At 41.4% G+C, this 19,954-nt stretch overlaps 1 protein-coding gene across 1 annotated transcript in view; it reads left to right on the top strand.

Annotated features, from left to right (window-relative positions):
• The window catches only part of LOC101845605 (phosphatidylinositol N-acetylglucosaminyltransferase subunit Q), a 42,923-nt gene that overhangs the window by 3,967 nt on the left and 19,002 nt on the right, over positions 1–19,954 (top strand). The window contains exons 2-4 of the mRNA XM_035968212.1: positions 16,435–17,137; positions 19,030–19,161; positions 19,728–19,848. Of these exons, the coding sequence (XP_035824105.1) occupies positions 16,479–17,137; positions 19,030–19,161; positions 19,728–19,848 (912 nt within the window). The 5' untranslated portion in view covers positions 16,435–16,478. The remainder of the gene's footprint in view (positions 1–16,434; positions 17,138–19,029; positions 19,162–19,727; positions 19,849–19,954) is intronic.

Here is a 19,954-nt window from a genome sequence, read left to right as displayed (position 1 = left end):
GGTTCTAGATTTTTAGCTTTTACTACATCTAGATGCGTAAAAAGAGTGGTAGGCAAGCATTTATCGAAAAACGAAATTAGATTTGTCCCAGTCCCCAAACACAGCTTCTGGCTGAGCTAACTTACTGGGACTGTGATTTATTGCGGAGGCCCAGACTAGACCCGAATTTGAGGACATAGATCTAGATCTCTCGTGCTGTAAGTTTAAGCACTCAGTGATATGCTGATATAGATCTATATGAATGTGTCCCAGCCAAGGCATATATATAGAATGGCCACCTCTATTCTCACCCGGGGTGAGAATAGAGCAGGCGAGTCTTTTGATTTTGGCTATTCTCACCCGGTGCGCGTTCACCGTTATAGCCTAGATCTAGGACAACAAATTTTGCGTTCACCCTAAACCACAGAAAAATTGTAGAATTCTGTGCCGTGAACAAACGTTCCATTACAACTGTAGCCTACTAAAAGCGTACAATTTTGTCTGGGCAGTGGAGAGAGAGAGAGGAGTAGCGAGAACTTCCGGGTAAAACAAAATGGCGACCCGCGTAGTTCGGCTCGATTCGAAAAGTTAAATAGCCGTAGCATCTTTGTAGACAACCAAATTAATTTACTTTTGTGTTTTAACATCATTTTAAAACTTTGTTTTGGTCAATTTGATCGTCCACACCGATAGACAGTATTCAGAAAGAGAGAGAGAGAAGAGGGGAGGAGTAGATCTTGCGAGAACTTCCGGGCGGGTGAGAATAGCCACTTCCATATAGAATCTAGATCTAGATTCTATATATAGAATCTCGAAGTGACTATTCGGACTCGAGTCCGAATATGAAAAATGTTATTCGGACTCTGATTCTTGTCAAGCATGACATCACTGCCGACTTCCTGTGACTCGTGACTCCAGCTCCAGCATGACATCACTGCCGACTTCCTGGGACTCGTGACTCCAGCTTCCTGTCCTGCCTCACTCATGACTCGCCTCAGGCTGGGTAGAGACCGGGATCACTTCGGGCAATGGCGTTATATTGTGCAGGAGCGGAGTTTTTATCTTATGATGAATTTGAGGCCGGCCTGAAAAGTTATAGCGCTTCTAATAAATGTTTATTTGTCAAGATGTCATCAGAAGCAATTAAACATGGCTCGTTAGCGTGTGTCGGGGTCGGATGGGCGGACTGCACACGTGTGGCTGTGTGTGCGTGTCGGGGAGAGGGGGGGCACTATCGGTCCGGGCGTTGAACGTCGCATACGCGTCAGTCTCCCCCCCCGGCAACTGATCATTACAATAATAAGCTAGTCTTGACGTAGATCTACGTAATGAATTGTGCGCTGGTCTATGGAATCAAAAGTTGCTGTATGCTCGGCTCTACACAGCAACACAACTTTTTCTTGGTAAAACAATCGAGATGACACAGGCTTGTGTATTTGAACGTTAGATCTATAGAACGAAGACACTTCCTTTTTTCCAGACCGTGTCCGAATAACATTTTTTCATATTCGGACTCGAGTCCGAATATGAAAAAATGTTATTCGGACTCAAGTCCGAATAATGACGGCCAGTTATTACTGTCAAAATGTTTAAAGTTCACATTTTACACCAAATATGTAAAATACCGGCTTAAAAAATATATGAAATAAAAGATCAGCTTATTTTCTATTAGAATAAAGTAATCAGCTTGGAATTATTTTTCATCAATCCTTCTACTGCAAGACTCAGAAAGCATGTGACCCCGCACGACGGGTACACTACAGTATAGAGCCGACTCGCTTGCTGCGGGGCCCGGTGCGGCGCCGCGTGGTCAACGCTCAGTGTTTTTGTCGAAATAACGACAGATCATCGTGTTTGAGGGGAAAAAATACGGATTTGTAATAATCTCAGTCTTGAAAAAAATTAGGCTCCATATATTTGTTATATTGTGCTCTGTTACTGTGGAGATGTTTAGTGCTCTTGGTACTCTTTTATTGTCTGTCAAAATGGGGTTGCAGCCAGTGACTGACTTCAACAAATTTGATCAAATTTTAAACAACTACCATTTTCTTAAAAATTGACTGAGAGGTTAAAGAATGGTACCAAAATGCTCAGTGGATATAGGCCTTTCAAATGGAACTGATAAATTTGGCATACAGCTACTTTGAAAATTTAGTTTCTGGTACCTAAAATAAGTACCCATTCGCACAGGGTGTGTAAATACTATGGGATTGTATTCATACTAAGAAATTTTATTCGCACAGTGTGTGTGAATACTACGAAATTTTATTCGCACAGGGTGTATAAATACTGTGTGAATACTATGAAATGTTATTAGCACAGGGTGTGTGAATACTATAAAATTATTTTCGCTCAGGGTGTGTGAATACTACAAAATATTAGTGGCACGCAGGGCGTTTCAAAAGAAGGATGGAAATAAATTGGGCCTAGGGCCTAGCATTTCCTCATTTTTTTTCCCCTCATCGTGTAGGGACAAAAATCATGTATAACAAGATAGTTCACTTCTCTCTTTGAGCCAATTAAAAAAATTAAGAATTTGGTGGCGCTCTCTTCGAAAAAGTGCGGACTTTGCGAACAGAGTTGTAAACCCTACTACTTGTGTGAAAAACAATAAAAGTGAAATTAACAGACTGTGCTTATCCTATCTTTCTTCTAGAGAAACGAAAGAGAGCTTCAAAATTTAAAGACTCCAGCGCCATCCGAAGCAATGCGCGGACTTCTGCGAACACTTTTCGGGCTGAGTGAACAATAATGTTTTATGTGCTATCTTTGGTAGGGATAGATCTAATTCTAATTGTGCAATGCGATACAAAAAACCCCCCCACTCAAATTGGAATTCAAGTTATGTATTGTGTCAATGACACGCGATTAAACGTAGAAGGAGCCAATTATTTTTAGGTAAATTGGCCATTTTGTGTTACGTCAGACTGGAACACCTCCTCCAATCATGTGACTATATATAAATATAGCCAACGGGATGACACAACGCTTTGGTGCGATGTTTTTCCAGGAATACCGGTAATGTGATCTGATGCGGTGCTCCGATGATGAGAATAGAATAGTCTCTTTTTTACGGTAGATCTAGAGGAAACGTTCAAAGAATGAATTCAATAGACACGTTATTTTGTTTTCCTTGTTGTGCCTTGAGAGAGAGAGAGAAAGAGAGAGATGAGTGCATTCTTTAACCCTAAAACTGAAACAAGTATGATATTTTACCATTGTACAGTTGTTTTACAGCCGTGCAGTCTCGGCATCGAGAAGAATAGGACTGACGTGGTGCTAGCGTGTCGTACGAGGCGACTAAATGGCGAACCAGGTAGTGACTCCTGAAACAGAGTCATCCTGCCTCCAGGTCGGGGGTTGAGTCACGAGGCTAACAACCTCTCTCGTAAAAAGAACCTGTTACAGAAACACATACAAGCAAAAACCATTGTCTCTGCTTGGCTGATCGTGGATCTTCTCCAAATGAAGAGTTTATGATGCAAGGCAGTGAAAGCCGAAAGGAAGCTGCTCGGCAGAAGCCTTCACCATCATCCAAGTCCAAGTCTCTTCGGATCGGCTCGTGGAACGTTAGGACCCTCTATGAGGCTGAAAAACTGCACAAGTTCTCCAAGAAATGCACCAATACCAACTACACATACTGGGAATCAGCGAGACCCACTTGAACCAGTCTGGACAGAAGCGAATGAAAGAGGGGGAGCTCTTCGCTTATTCTGGAAATGACAGTGATGGACCACACAGGGAAGGAGTAGGGATGATCATATCAAAAACAGCTCAAAAGACATTCAGGTGCTGGGAAGCACATGGTCCAAGGATCATCATGGCCTCATTTGGAACTAAGAAAGAACTCAAGGTAAGAGATGGTAGGAAGAAGGTCATTAACATGAACATCATACAAGTGTATGCTCCAACCAATGATGCAGAAGTGGAGAATAAAGATGACTTCTACAACCGCCTGCAGAACGTCATCGACAAACTTCCAGGTAAGGACATCAACATTGTCATGGGAGATCTAAATGCAAAGGTAGGTTCGGACAATAGTCACAATGAGGAAATCATGGGCAGACACGGATTAGGAGAGGCAAACGACAATGGAGAAAGGTTCCAAAACTTCTGTACATTCAACAACTTGGTCATTGGAGGTACAATCTTCCCACACAAAAGGATTCACAAGGCCACTTGGGTCTCCCCGGACGGAACAACGGAAAACCAGATCGACCACTTTTGCATCTCCCGAAAGTTTAGACGCTCTCTGGAGGACGTCCGAGTCTTACGAGGAGCAGACGTCGCATCAGACCATCATTTGATCCTCGGAAAGCTGAAACTAAAACTGAGAAGATATGCACAAGTCGCCGCTGGAAATCGTCTAAAGTATGAAGTGAGCCTTCTGAAAGACCCAGTAAAGAAGAATGAGTTCAAGTTGGAACTGAAGAACTGATTTCAAGCCCTTCAAGATCTGGATGAATGTGAAGTCAACGAACACTGGGATAAGTTAAGAGAGGCAGTAAATGCAACTTGCCAGAGCACCCTAGGACCCAAAGACAACACCAGGAATGAATGGATTTCACAGGACTCTCTAGACAAAGTCAAAAGAAGAAGAGAGCTGAAGGCCCAAGTCAACAACAGCCGTACCCGAACTGAGAAACTCGCTGCACAACAAGAGTACACCGAGGTAAACCGGGAGGTAAAGAATTCCATCAAGAAGGACAAGAATACCTATCTGAATGGCCTGGCCGAAAAGGCAGAGAAAGCAGCAACAGACGGGCACTTGAGGATTGAAAGAAGGAAAGACTATCTTCAACCCAGAGGGGCAACTTAACCGATGGAGAGAACACTTTGATCAACTACTGAACAGACCACCTCCAGAAAACCAACCAGAAATTCTTCCAGCCAGAAATGACCTCCCAATAGACACGGAACCACCTTCAAGAGAGGAAATTGCAGCCGCTATAAAAACACTGAAGTCCCACAAGGCAGCTGGTCCCGACCATATACCACCGGATGCCTTTAAGGCAGAGAAAGATACGTTTGTGGAAATTCTATATGTTTTATTTGAAAAAGTTTGGCAAAAGGAGGAAATACCATCAGACTGGAAGGAAGGCCACCTAATCAAGCTGCCAAAGAAAGGAGACCTCAGCAACTGTAACAACTACAGAGGCATTACACTCCTTTCCATACCTGGGAAAGTCTTCAACAGGATACTCCTGGAGAGAATCAAGCTGGCAACGGATGAGAAGCTTCGAGGAAACCAGGCAGGATTCCGCAAAAACCGATCATGTGTGGACCAGATGGCTACTCTATGTATCATTGTTGAGCAATCGCTTGAATGGAATTCACCTCTCGTGGTCAACTTCATTGACTATGAAAAGGCGTTTGACAGCGTGGACAGGGAAACTCTGTGGAAACTCATGCGGCATTTTGGAATACCTGAGAAAATCGTCAAGCTTGTGAAGGCCACCTATGATGGAACAAGCTGCCAAGTCTTCCACGAAGGACAACTCTCAGAACCATTCCGGGTACAGACAGGAGTGCGACAAGGATGCTTGCTCTCACCTTTCTCTTCATACTGGCAATTGACTGGGTCATGAAAGAAGCCACCAGAGGCAAACGTAATGGAATACAATGGATCCCTTGGCAGCAGCTGGACGACTTGGACTTCGCCGATGACCTTGCACTGCTCTCTCACACACATGCTCAGATGCAAGAAAAGACCAAGGAACTCAACAGCCTATCCAGGAGTGTTGGCCTATGTATACATCCAGGCAAGTCAAAAGTACTGAAGCTAGGAAAAGTTTCAAACCTTGCTGTGACAGTGGAAGACACTCCCCTTGAAGAAGTGGACTCCTTTACCTACCTTGGAAGTGTCATCGATGGTAAAGGTGGAACCGAGGCAGATGTTAAAGCAAGAACCGCCAAGGCAAGGTCAGCCTTCAAGCAATTATCAAAAGTCTGGAAAGCAAGCAACATCTCACTGCGCACCAAGATTCGACTTTTTAACTCCAACGTCAAGTCTGTGCTCCTCTACGGCTGCGAAACTTGGAAGACAACGAAGACAGTACTGAATAAGGTCCAGACTTTCATCAACAGATGTATGAGGAGTATTTTAAGAATTAAGTGGCAGGATAGAATAAGAAATGAAGAGCTGTGGGAAAGGACAGGACAAAAGGATATAGAAGTAGAAATAGGACTAAGAAAGTGGCGATGGATGGGACACACCTTAAGAAAGCCCAGCGGAAACATCACAAGACAGTCACTGCAGTGGAACCCACAGGGAGCACGAGGCAGGGGTAGGCCACGGGAAACATGGAGGAGATGCATGGAAAGGGACATGAGAGAAATGAAGCTGACTTGGAACGAGCTTGGAAGGATGGCTCAGGACAGAGATAAATGGAAGGAGCTTGTATATGGCCTATACCCTGCCAGGGGTGAAAGGCATTGATGACAGTTGTTTTAACATTAAAGCCTCTGCCAAAAGGTGGGATACCCGGGTGTGACATATGAGGTCCAAAATCAACGTAGGCTTGACCCTGTACGAATAGAGTTATTTCTTATGCGCACACCCGGTGTGAATAAAATTAATTCTTATGTGTGCACTCCCGGTGTGAATAATCACTTCCTAAATTAATAGGCTAGGTGAAGGCCATTTCACACCATGCCATGAACAGCAAACGGTGATTTTGTAGTTTGGTTCGTTTAAATCCAAAGCTGAACGCAAGAGACCCTGAATTGCCAGGTGATCGTTGAGGAGTGAACTAAGGGTGAGACTGGAAGGAATCACTAAAGCCAGAAAATAAAAATTCAAGTAAAGAATGGCGCTTTTTCAGCAGTCCCCCCCCCCCCCCCCCACCCCCATATTATTATTGGAAGTGCATATTTGCAACGCCGGGTGCAATTAGCACCAAGGCTAAATAAAACGCTGTGTGTTAAATATAAGTATAAGGCTTAATCTACGCTTTGTTGTTGGAAGTTCTGATGGCCGAATGGATAGCGCGTCTGCATTTGACGTCAAACCATTTGAGCGTGGGTACGAATCCCTTTCTTGGAAGTTGTTGTTTTTTTTCTTCTTCTCTTCCCGACTGACCAACAATTTGTTCCCATAATTATAACTTGTTGCTTTGTAGTTTTTTATATGTAGTGATGAAGCATGCACATTCTGGTTTTGTCCGCAAGAGACGCCTTTACCTACATAACAAAGTAGGTCTATACTTTTCCTTTTACCTTCTGGGACCGGGATTCGATGCCATGCTGAAAAGCACTGAACATTATCATTAGACCGTAGGTCTAACGTTAGAGAATGTAGACACTACCCCCTGGTAATTTAAACGCCGAAGCCTAAAAGTCTAGATGAGGTGACGTCATGTGTGATGGCAAAATGTAAAGTGCACGCAGAGATAGATCTAATAATTATTTTTAGGTGTTATATGACAACACTGCGGACAGGAAACCACCTGTATTACTCCTCTTGGGCTATAGAGACGGGCGGGAAGCGCTTTTTTCTTCCCGAGCGAGAAGACCGAGATGCTGACCTACTTCTCGCCGGGACTGGTACCGGTCCTGAGAAAAGCTTCTCGTCTCGTGACCAATTTCTCTTCTCGCGCCGTTGGACGAACAGCTCGCTCAATGAGAAGGCCGGCCGTGGCCGGGATCTAAACTAGGCTAGCCCTGTTGCGCAGGCGCAAGCGGTGAAGGAAGGTAGGGAGACCTAGGCCTAAGCCACGGAGGTTATACAGTAAGGTCCTTGGCCTGAGCCCTGAGCCTCACTCACCTCGCCACCCGCCACCCCCTCCCCTCCCTTTCAGTTTCAGACACAGGACGGCACGGTGATGGGTAGCACTGTCTGTGTGTCATTTCTCACTGGCTGTTCTGCTCTTTCTGTCAATGCCTCTCACTCTCTCACTCTCATTACTCGTGTCAAGCCAACGAGCGGTATCACTTCTGGGTACCGGCCAGTAGTTTAGTGGCCGGGCAGCTATGGGAAGGGCATCTCTTTCGAGAAACGAGTACTCGGCTCTTCTCGTGCCCGCTCCTACTGGGCAACAACGTCATTGCACACCGGACAGGTCCATATAAGTGCTCAATTCCCCCATGCACCAAAGCCCGCAAGGTATCCATACTGATTGTATTGTTCTGGTGGCTGTCTGATTATGGCGATGTCTTTCTTTTCCCGATAATCGTTCCTTTCTTCCTTGTTCCCTGTCTGTCCCCATTTCCCGCATCCTAATGATTGCGTGGTGTTCTGCTGTCTCCCTGTCTTCCTCATCCCGCAACTTTTTTCCAGGGTCTTTAACTCTTCTCCTTTGTCAAATTTCACCTCACCATCAACCACGGCACTGCCTGCCAGCCTATCACTACTATCAGCCTCCTCATTGCCCTTCACTTCAGAGTGCCCAGGACAGAATATTCACGTGATGGGTCTAAGTGATGAGTGTTGTATTGGGTTCATCCATTCCCTCCGAGGCAGCCCTTTCTCAACCCTTCGCAGGATGCTCTGGGAGTCTGACAATAATGAGATGGGTAGTTCTTGGTGAGAATAGCGAGTCATGAGGTATTCTCACGAGGTGGCCAAAAAATAATTCTTCAACATTTTCTCACCTGTCTTGGCCTTGGACAGACTTGGACAGGGCACAGGAAAAGGGGCGCGGGATTTGGGGGTGAGGGGGTTGAGACGGCCAGCCCTTGCGCGGTGGGATCAAGGGTCACTTGTCCCTTCGCCAAGCAATGGTCATTATGGACAAAGCTTCACATTCTCATAGTACTGTCCAAGCCACTGAGATCTGAAATTGCTATGTCAGTGTCAGTTTTAACTGACTAATATTTACAATAAAACTCGGATGCAACGAAGTCGTCGGGCCTGGCCTTCAATTTAGTTGAATCAGAGTGTTCGTTATGGCAAATATGAGGTTTTTGTGTAGATAATTACAGGCACCGAGCAAGAAATGTATAATTTATTCGATTTTCTAAATCAAAAGTCAAATGAGAGGCATTTTTATTTCTTTGATACCAAAGAATTGCAGGAAAATTCCAGGAAAATACACTGACTCGACCAAGCACACACTGTGCAAAAGGGCCGATTTGTTCAAATACACGCCTGTGTCATCTATCATCTATATAACGTATTGTTTGCCAAACATGTTATCTTGCTATGTAGAGCCTAGCATAGAATACGGCAACAGTTTAATTCCACAGTCCAGTGCGCAATTCGTTACGTAATCTGCTATGTCAAGATTAGCTTATCTTTGTAATATTTATCAGTAGCCGGGATAAAAAAAATAACTGTGTCCCTTTTATTTCTCTACTGACGTTACACGCTCAAATCGTTTGTACCCCCCATCCCCCCAGTTGTCAAATTAGTTTCACACCTCGGGCTTTCCAGGGAAGGTTCAGTGCTGAAGTGTCACTTGAGCACTTTCACAAGCAATGGTGAGATTTCACACCCCACACCACCCTGACTAACTAACTGCATTGCTCAGGGCTCACATGGATTGGTAACAGTTATCCCTGAACTGCACCCCTTCCTCGCCTCGCTGCATGGCATAAAGACAGAACTGAAATTGGGAGTTTTGTATCAAATCAGGGTTAAGCAGGTAAAGGAAGGAATTTCTATTTTCTTTTCTGGGTTGAGCAGGTGTCCGTCTTAGACTGAAACAATAGAAAAATTCATCAAGGGAGTAGGGGTGAGATTCTGATGATCATACATTTCTGTCTTGGACAGATTTCAGTTCAGGTAGATTAGACAGTATCGCTGTGAACATGGAGAATAGCAAACAATTTATCAGTATGGATACCTTGCGGGCTTTGGTGCTGGGAGGAACTGAGCACTTATGGACCTGTCCGGTGTGCAATGACGTTGTTGCCCAGGACAGGTAATACAGCAAACAATATAATAATTTTTTCTATATCATTCCTGCCCTTGCTAAATTCCTCCACCCCAGCCCTGGCCCCAGGGTCCCTTAAAGCCAAGACTTAATACTTCTGTCCAATTAGAAGTCTAAGTGTAGCCAAATGTGTTTAAAGGTTGACAATATATGTATGATGTATGTTTTGCTGTGTTTTGCGGTGATTTGTTTTTTCTGTAAAATATAAAGTTTGGTAATGATACAGCTGAGCACAGATAACTCGAACACACAAAACTCAAAACGTACTGATGTGTCGAACATTTCATCTTAAAAAGCCTGATCAATTTTTTTCCATTATTGTTTCAAATTCAAATCATCTTGGGTACATAATGGAAAACAAACTCATCCATCATCTTCAAGAGTACCAGGCTACATGAGCCCACAAGGCAGCACCAATACGTACACTGTTGGTATCGAGACACATCACACACACATTACTCTGGCGGTGCGGCCGCGTTTTTCGTCGAGTTCCACAATAAACCCGCAATTTTTTGCAATTTTCGCAATTTCTTGCAATTTTAGGCAAAATAACATCAAAGCTTTAATTTTAACAGAATTTTAAATTCGTAATGGTGCAAGTGCAGAGTCAATAGGCCTACGTAAATCATGGTTTCGGCCCAGCTCTTTTCTTTTGGGCGTACTCTAAATGCTATAACCGGAAATTCAGGCCGGAATACATCATGTACAACACAAACTGAGACATAAAGATCTAATATGTGTAAGTGCAGGCGTGCGCGTGTAATAAGAAAGTAGGTGTGTGTGTGGTGTGCATGTGTGTGCGGGTGTAAGGTGTACGTGTGTGTGTGTGCACGCGCGTGTGAATATTGTTTGTACATGATGCATGTGTCTACATACACGGTAACCGGGCACGTAGTCTCAGTATCTATGTACACGGTAACCGGAATAAAAATACATCAATAATTGTCCTGTGCTGTCACTTGTTGAAAAAAAAAAATAAAGTCATACATGTACAAGCGTCTTGTCGGGCTCGCCATCGTGACCAGTCAGTGAACCTGTGCTTTCGCATCACATTGTGAGTACCGGTTGGGGTCGTCAAAGTTCATTCAAAGTCTGTGCGCTGCAGTATTGGGCTCCGGAATGGGGGGGGGGGGGATTATTGATTTTTTTAAAAGGTACAGTCGGGAGAGGGCTGCGGTTGAAGGCAACACCGGATGACAAAAACTGAACTTTGGAGTTCTGAATCGCCCGGTTACCGTGTACATGACACTGAGACTACGTGCCCGGTTACCGTGTACGTAGACACTGAGGCTAGGTGCCCGGTTACCGTGTACGTAGACAGTCCCTCCATAAATGTAAAACGCCTTTAAGCTGCGTTCACACGGGGAGTGGTCGCAACAAAAATGATCTACATTATTATTACTATTAAGTGGGGGGGGGGGGGGGGGGGGGAGTTTGCTGTATTTTACGATTTGATTTAGTAGAGTTAAAACAATACCATACTGGTTTTAAAAAAGGAAATATCTGAAATAGATCAAAATACAGATTTCTGGTGTGTCGAAGGTTTCAAGAGAAAAATAGAATAGGATCTGCTGAATTGATTGGGGCTTATTTTAAGCTAATTTTGCATTTAGAGTTTGTTCGAATCTCCCATCAATTTTTTGTTGTTTTTATAGACTAAATCTCATACTAGACTTCTAAATCTTTGCATGAACCAAGTACCCGGTATGTACTAAATTTGGTCAAATTTTATGCCTTCATTTTAAAGTTATTACGAAAACCGAGGGTTCTGTTATTTTGGGTCACGCGGTATTATATTATATTTGGTCGATAACTTTATTTAACATAGTCGTGTGTGGTTACTAGTTCATGTAAATGTTGTTAATAAAATTTGTATAATGTGGGTCATGATTTTTTAAAAGACTCTCTGCTTTTATGCTACGGTACTCAAATTATCATGTTTTTTAAACTAAAAATGTTAAGCCCGTATTAATGTGCCTGGGATGGGTAGATTACAATTTGTTTGCAATTTTTAGGCAGTTTACCTTGCAATTTTCTGCAATTTTTCTGTTTCAAAAATGCAATTTTCCGCGGGGCCAGATTACTTGTTGTGTGTCTAGCAGAAGACTATACTCGAATCTAGTCATTTGAAGATGGGTGTGAGTGTGATCGAAGACAGACAATGCGGCACTGCAATGGGCCTAATAGTGTGTAAATTATGTTTGTGTGCATGTATGTGTGTGTGAGTATGGTTGTTTGAATTTGAAGGTATGGATCAGAAAGTACACAAGAGGGTCTCTGACCAGTGTTGATAATAGTGTCGTGATTTTTTTAAAGTCATAAATAAAGGTAACTTTCTTTCTTTTGCTTCGACACTGAACAAGGTGCTTCTATTATCCATTCTTCTTTCATTTTATTGTGATACCAAGTACTTTTCATGCTATCAGAGGATAGAAAACTTAAGTTAATTGTCTGACAATAGCAATCATGTTTCAAAATTTAGCAGAGATTTACAAAAAGTCCTGCACTAAAACAGAAATTTGTAAAAGATATATATCCCCAAATGAACCCTTTTCATGTTTCTAAAAACCGAGATAAAATCAAAAACAACAGCTATACATGAAAAGCTGAACATTTTACCCTCGCAGTTATTTCCCTTGCTTTACTTCATGACCACTTCAAAGAAGTCGAGTAGCTCATGAATCAAAGAATATTGTATGGACTTGTTACTTTGAATAAAGAGGCTTACTAGAGGACAACCCAATCAGTTACAAAATGTATGTGTGTGTGTGCATAGAGAGGGGGGGGACGGGGTTGCCTGCTTGGCCTTGGAGTCCTGCACTGTTTGTAACAGTTTTACATGCCTGCGTTGTCTTGGAAAGATCAAAACTGAGAGATTTATCATTTAGAGTTGGGCATTAGTGTCAGGGATAATTTAGCTCCTGAGTTAATACTTTTCTCATGTGTCCCTGCCGGTCAATATCAGTCATATTAACTCATTCGCTACGTATTATTTTCGGCTTGTAGACGAATTTTTTTCGGGAGGGCGAAATGAGATGATGACTAGTGCGCAGTTCACAGGTCTTGGGGGCCATAAATTCAAATAAATATCAACATATTATATACCAACATTTTCAGTATGGTTTGTAGAATACATCTGTATTGTTTATTTGAGTATTTTTCAACTTTGGTTCCTGTAAGAGGCGATTATGCAACACAATTGTGATTGGCTGCGGATAAAATTTGAAAACAAAAAACTTATAATCTCAGTTGAAACTCAAAAAATGTTTGCACCTAGTCAAATTATACATCAAAATAACCGTAAATGTATATAGAACAGGAAAATATTGAAAAATAAGCAGTTATTTTCATACATTCCATAATATTTGTACATTTGGATCATAACCTCCGATATTGAAAAAAAATAATTTTGAAATAATTTTGAAAAAAGGATCCCAAACAGAAAAAAACACTCGTATCTTATATGGAATTATTCAGAATTGCATTTGGAATAAACCTATACATGTCTTGGATGGTACTTTTTGAGTAAATTCACCAAAAAGTAGTGATTTTGGGGAGAAAAAAAATATTTTGACTATTTAGATCTAGGCCTAGATCTAGCACTCAAAAATATTGATTTCTCAATTACAGTGCACTGGCAATTTGAGTCCAGTAGTATCAATATTATAAGAAGAGTCCTACACTTCTTTAGTGACCAAAATAATGATACATTTTGTTGTGTAAAAGTACAAAGACTGGTGTCTGGCTATAATTTGGGCTTCACGATAAAACAATGTCGCATAAACTTCGAAATCGTGTTTCAAAACTGAATCAAAACTTCCGATTTTCGGTGGAAACGCTTGACCCGGAAGTCAACTTTATATTATGACCTTTATTTTAACATGGATATGTGGATTGGAATAGAAACCAAGCTAAAATTGAACGTCGGTTCTCGAGCCGCCGGGGGCGGCTAAGCGTACTGACGGCACTCTAGCCGCGCCGCCCCCCACGGCTCGGCGTAGCGAATGAGTTAAGGAAATTTTAAAACTGAGTTAACATTATTTTCTAAAAATACCACCTTTTACCTACAATTTAAAAAAAAGAATAAAGTAAAAATGACAATATTTGACGAAAATACGGAACTTTTAACTGTGAGAGGTGTGGAAATACGAAAAGGAGAAAATGGCCTCTGAAGTTAAGCAACATGTTTCCATAGCAACGGGGGTCTTAAAGTTAAGATAGAGACTTGAAATTTGGCAGTTATCTTGGCTATGCCACTGTAAGCTAACACACAGAAGTAGAAAACTATTCATTCCTAGAGAAAAACTTATGGACAAAACAAAACTTTCACGTGAATGGACTTGATGTCAAATGCAACATAATGTTAGCATTATACAAGGTACCAAATACTAAATTTTCAGAGTAGCTGTATGTCAAATTCATCTTTTTCATTTGAAAGGCCTATGTCTCCTGAGAATTTTGGTACCATACTTTTACCTCTCAGCCAATTCTTAAGTTAAGAGAATGGCAGCTGTTTCAATTTAACAATAATCAAATATTGCTGAAGTCGGTAACTGGCTGCAACACCATCTTTGACAGTTAATAAAAGAGTACTAAGTATACCAAACATCTGTACATTAACAGAGAACAATCAATGTAACAAAGAAATGAAGCTTAATTTTTTTTCAAGACTGTGAGACCATTACAAATTAGTATTTTATTGTCACAAACATGATGATCTGTCGTTATTTCAATAAAAGCACCTAGCGTTGTCCCGGCCGGCGCCGTACCAGCCCTCGCGGTGAGCGAATCGGCTCACTACTGAGTGCTCCCGGTAGTTTCGCTGAAGGATTCATGCAAAATATTTCCAAGCCAATGACTTAATGCTAATAGAAAAAGAAATGTTCTATCTATTGGTACCTCTTTTTAGCCGGTAAAAGGCTTTCTATCCAAACGTCAGAAGGCCAAAAATATACCACGAGAAACCACACTCAAAGCTGTATAGTTCTCCACTAATGAAAAGACGGTATTTAAATTTTAAGTATCAATCTTTCTGCAAAGCATTCGAATGCATGGGTGTCAATTTTGACTGCGAGGGGCTTCCCTTTCCACGGCGATTGTCCAGCTCCAAATACTCGGTTAAACAACTTACACTACTGTAACAAAGAAAATCGGAACTTTTTCAAAGTTTTTACAGTAGTTGGTGTTTAACAGCAAAAGAGCTAAGAAACAACTATCTGAATTGCCCCATTTCACCGAAACCACGCGCTCGGAAGGCCGTGGGTCGGTTTTCGTGCCGTGTTTACGCTACCTAATTATACGTTTGCAATAGCACCATAAACTCACGAGAGAGTGTGTGTGCGCACACACACACACTCACGCATACACACATACAAACACACCAACACACATACACACATGCACATAGACCTCCTTCGTGGCCTCTTGGTAAAGAGTCCGCTTTGAGAGATCTAGAGGAAGGTTAATTAATCTTTTGGAAGCACTAAAACACAATAAAAACGAACTTTTAAAGCCAATCCAAGCGTAAAACTGAAAGATCAACAGACGATAACAGCTAGCAGGGCACCCCCACACAGTCAGCTGTTTACGTAAACGAGCTTGTGAAGTGAGCTAGAAGTTACTGTTCTTACCCCGTCGTCCATTGTGACAGTAAGTTGTTTACATGTCAGACCATTCATGCTCGAAAAGAGGTCAAAATCTAAAAATAATTCCAAATAAAGTATGTTGAAGCAAAGGTGGCCTTGAGGTAATGGTTCTATACACAGCTACACTCTAGATCTAGTAAGGTTCAAATTCCTTTATCTCGTCATCCAAGCTCACAACAGACCACACACACCTTCAAAATAAATCAAAATAAAATATTTATAGTCGATTATAGTTTTTTATTTTGATCTTAAATGAAGCTGAATATATTAAACTTTCGATAGAGATAAAAAACCCAAGAATTTCATAAAAAGTCTCTTTTTTGCATTTCGAGCATCGTAGCTGATAATAGCACACTGCGTCTTACGACTGAATTTGACCAGGGAAGACATATTATTCATATAGATGACTTTATTTACCGGTATATTGCATTGTAATCCTAATCAAAGCGGATATAATCTTCCTGATTATTCCTAATCTCATTGTCACCTTCACCTCCCTCTCTTCAACCTCAGTTTTGGGAGTTTTGTTGAAAATGGTCCTAGAATCCAAACTTCACCTTTGTTTGTCTTCCTACTTTTAGATATGGCCTGTGAATATTTGCAATATATTGTCCATGACTGTTGACTCCCAGACCTATTTGAAAAGATGTATATTCACTTGAACTCTGACCACTTCTCAGACGCAAATCTTTCTCATTAATTAGTAAAAATGAATGTGATTTGATAACAGACAATGGTGTACTCCAGGGAAGACATTGATTTTGAACAAACCTGCAATACACCGGATATTCAAACCGACCGTAATGTGTAAATTGGCTTAGAAGTTTGTGGAGACCCCTAATTTCTGGAAAAGTAGAAATGATTATCCTTCAACTTCAACTTTAAAGATAACTCTCCTCACATGTATCTTGTTTTGTTTTTTTCTTCACATTTAGATGCTGTAACAAGTTTTCCCAGAGTCTGCACTTCAGCTTCCAAGATGGGCATCAGGCAAAGACACTTGAATTCCTCAGAGCAGTCATGGAATATTTTCGTGCCATTTCAAATTCAGTTTGAATTTTCAGGTTATCTATGTGGAGAGGTTAGGCAAAGTGTTAAACTGATATGCATTCATGGAGTAAGTTCATCTGACACTGAAAGGCTGCCTTCAAATGTGATAGGTTATTGGCAGAGATCTAGTGAGGGAAATTCAAAGTCTGTACAACATTTTGAAAGCTCTTCATTAAATCAGTGGGTCACTCTGTCAAGTAATGCAGAAGACCAAATAGTATGCACACTAAAGGTGAGAACCGAATCAAATACTACAATAGAGCCCCCAGTTGTTTGTATACTGTTTACGCCTCAAGATGTCATTTCATCTTTTGTCCTGGCTGAAGTTCACCTGCACAGAGACACACTGAAAAGTTCAAGCTTCACATCTAGTTTGACAGATTTCAAAGGACCAAAGGAGAGTGGGAAATCTGAAGAAACCGTTGCTGTCCTGTCGCAATGCCTGAGCACTGTTTCTAATGTCAGTCCTGTTTCTGTGAAGACATTTCATGAACTTCCAAAATCTGCAGTTTCTTCCAAATGTTTTCACCTATTGCCATGGTTGCTCTTGTCATTCTTGAACTTTTGTGGTTGTTTGGTGGAGAATTGGTAAGCTGATTTATCATTCTCTCTGCTTTGTATTTTGTAAATAATGCTTACTGGTTTTTAAAATAAAACTATAATAAATATTGTACTTTTTATCAATTTTCAAGACCTTATGCCTTTATTAAATGGATTTGAGCTTTCCACTTTTAATGTGATTATTTTTTTTCTATTGTAAAAATGTTTGAGAAAGAGATACTTACTTTACTTTACTTTTCCGATCCAGCGGCCATTTTGGTTCCAGCCCTTTGGTCTGTTGATATGGCAAAGAATTTGCAGGTTTTAATCAGCTGTGCTTTATCGCTGTATAGAGTGTTTCCGATGTCTGGGGAGGCAGGTAGGTAGGTGCTACGCAGGTCACAAAGTGCTGGGCAGTTAAAGTTAAAGAGGTGGTGTGGTACTGTTTCATCCTGGCAGTCGCACAGCAGGCAGTCGGGTGGGGTATCCTTGCGGATCCTATTAAGGTAGGAATTTAGTGGTATGTGTTGTGTTCATAGGCGGAAGATCGTGACTTGTTCTCTTCTACTTAGGGAATTTATTGCATCTTTAGAGTTGGGGGCTGTCATGTGTGCAAATACAGTTCTTCCAGTTTTGCCCATTGCCCATCCACTCAGCCACTGTTCCCTGGTGTTGCATTTGATGATGTTTTTGGCTGTCTGTTGTGATACTGGGTTGTGTGGTTGTGTTTGTGATGCTCCCTTCTTGGCAAGGGTGTCTGCTCTGTCGTTTCCTGGGATGTTGCTGTGGCCAGGTATTCACTGTAGTGTCAGGTCGACGGCATAGGTCTGTATGAAGGTGTTGATTGTTTGAGCCACAGATAGGCAGGCTGGGCTTTCGAAATTCAAGTTTTCCAAAGCTTGGAGTACTGACTTTCCATCTGTGAAGATAATAGTGTTCTTGATTTTGTTTGGATGTATTATGAAAATGTTGGTCAGATGGAGGATTGCTGCTTCAATGGCGATGGCCTCAGTCTCGTAATTTGTACAAGAAGTACCACATGCATCAAATAGCTCTTCATTGAGAAAGAGATGAAAAGGCACTCTGAAACAGATATTTCAAGATCTTTGTTTGGAACTGCTGTTGTAAATTATTTTTTTTTAGCATCTTTTCAGGAAACTTTGTATTTATCTTTTTTTCTGGTCAATGGAAGTTTTATTTTTGTTGCTTCAAACATTGGTTACTTTTTTTGTCTTAATCTTATGCTGCCAGGTTCTTGGTGTGACTTCCATCTCCCAAAGGGAGGATATTAACATGTTCTTATGTACAGTAGAATTGTAAATGTGCTGATTTATCGATATCATGCTCATACTGTGCCAGAACAACATAGGAGAACTGCTGCTTTTTCTTTCCTCATCCTTACTGTGGTCATTTTTTCCTCTACTTATTAGTGGCGTCGGTGGCCTAGTGGTTTGGCAACCGGACTCGTAATCGTGAGATTGTGAGTTCAGCGTTCGAGCCTCAGCTCGGCCCGACGTTGTGTCCTCAGGAAAGTCTTTTTACACAAATTTCACCCATTTGGCTCGGTCTTTTCGGAGATGGATGTTACACTCGGAAGTCCCGCCTCTTAAATAACCCAATAGTGTTAATAGCGGCGTTATACCTGTACCATTTCATTTCATACCTCTACTTCTTTTGTATGTTTGTCACTCTCTTGTGAACTGCTGTTTCCGGGGTGCCTTTATAGTCGAAGCAGACTTTGTGCTGTTGAGGTTAGAGAGGTGAGCAGAGTAAGCCTGATTCCCTGTTTGGACTTCTTTGTTGACATCCACCCCTTGGCGCTCATATGACCTTATGGAGTTGTGAGGGCCGTAAAACCTTACTAAAACTAAACTAAAACGACTTGCATAGTTTTGTTTCCAGTGATGATAAATATTTTGTTACTGCACTGTATTCTCCAGTACCCAAAGACTCCATCCACTTGTTTTGTACGTTCTGTCAAGACCCAGTACCTGCCAACATCTCATTGAGCGTTACAAACACTGCTGGACTGTTGGCAGTCATATACGAAGAAGCCGTTACCAGCACTTTCTGTAAGTTTTGAAGAGACAGGCATCAGTTTGAAGTTTAAAATAGCTTATGGGGAAAAACACTCTGTGGTTGTTGAAATTATTTCTTCTAAAAAAAGTGTTTTAACCATGTTTGCACAGTCACCTGCTTCTTTAATTCTAAGCTTTTCTTCTGCAATTTCGATTGTACTGCGAAATCTGTTTAAAAGTGTTTCATGCTTTACAAGTGTCATCTTAAATTGCTGTCTTTTCTCTGTTAGCAAGCTTTTCTTTGTTAGGACAGTAAAGTAAGTAGCACCTGTTGTACAATATATACCTCGTATTAAAATAACTACCCTTTTGTATTTTGTTGTAACTTTGGTTCAAGTATTTCAGTGTTCCTGTTGTTAATGTGAATGTTAAAATTTATGTAGAGTTATAGCCATTCTTATTTTTGTTTAGAGAGTTACTCTTTTTCTAATGTAATGGATTATGTGAAAAGTTGAGTTGAAAAGAAGCAAATTAGACCCCCCCCCCCCCAAAAATTCATTGTATATATTTCATAGTTCAGATATATGACAAAACTAATGTTTCGACTGCTCTGTTCCCAGGATATATAATGCCTACTGTCAGCAGTTGTTGGACACAGCATTAGGCATAGGCATCTGTGTGTTTATTGTGTACTTTGAGTTACCAGAAACGTTGGCCGGAAATGTCATAGGATGGGCTGATGTGAGTGCTTTTAGATATGTTCAAATTTATGTCTTTTTTGTGTATTAGTATATTGTGCCTTTTGAATAGAACAATTTGTGGTGGAAGCTTACTTCGGACTTATTTC

This window comes from Aplysia californica, unplaced genomic scaffold (assembly GCF_000002075.1).
Source record: "Aplysia californica isolate F4 #8 unplaced genomic scaffold, AplCal3.0 scaffold00046, whole genome shotgun sequence".
NCBI classification, from domain to species: domain Eukaryota; kingdom Metazoa; phylum Mollusca; class Gastropoda; order Aplysiida; family Aplysiidae; genus Aplysia; species Aplysia californica.
This window is presented reverse-complemented; position numbering and strand designations above follow the sequence as displayed.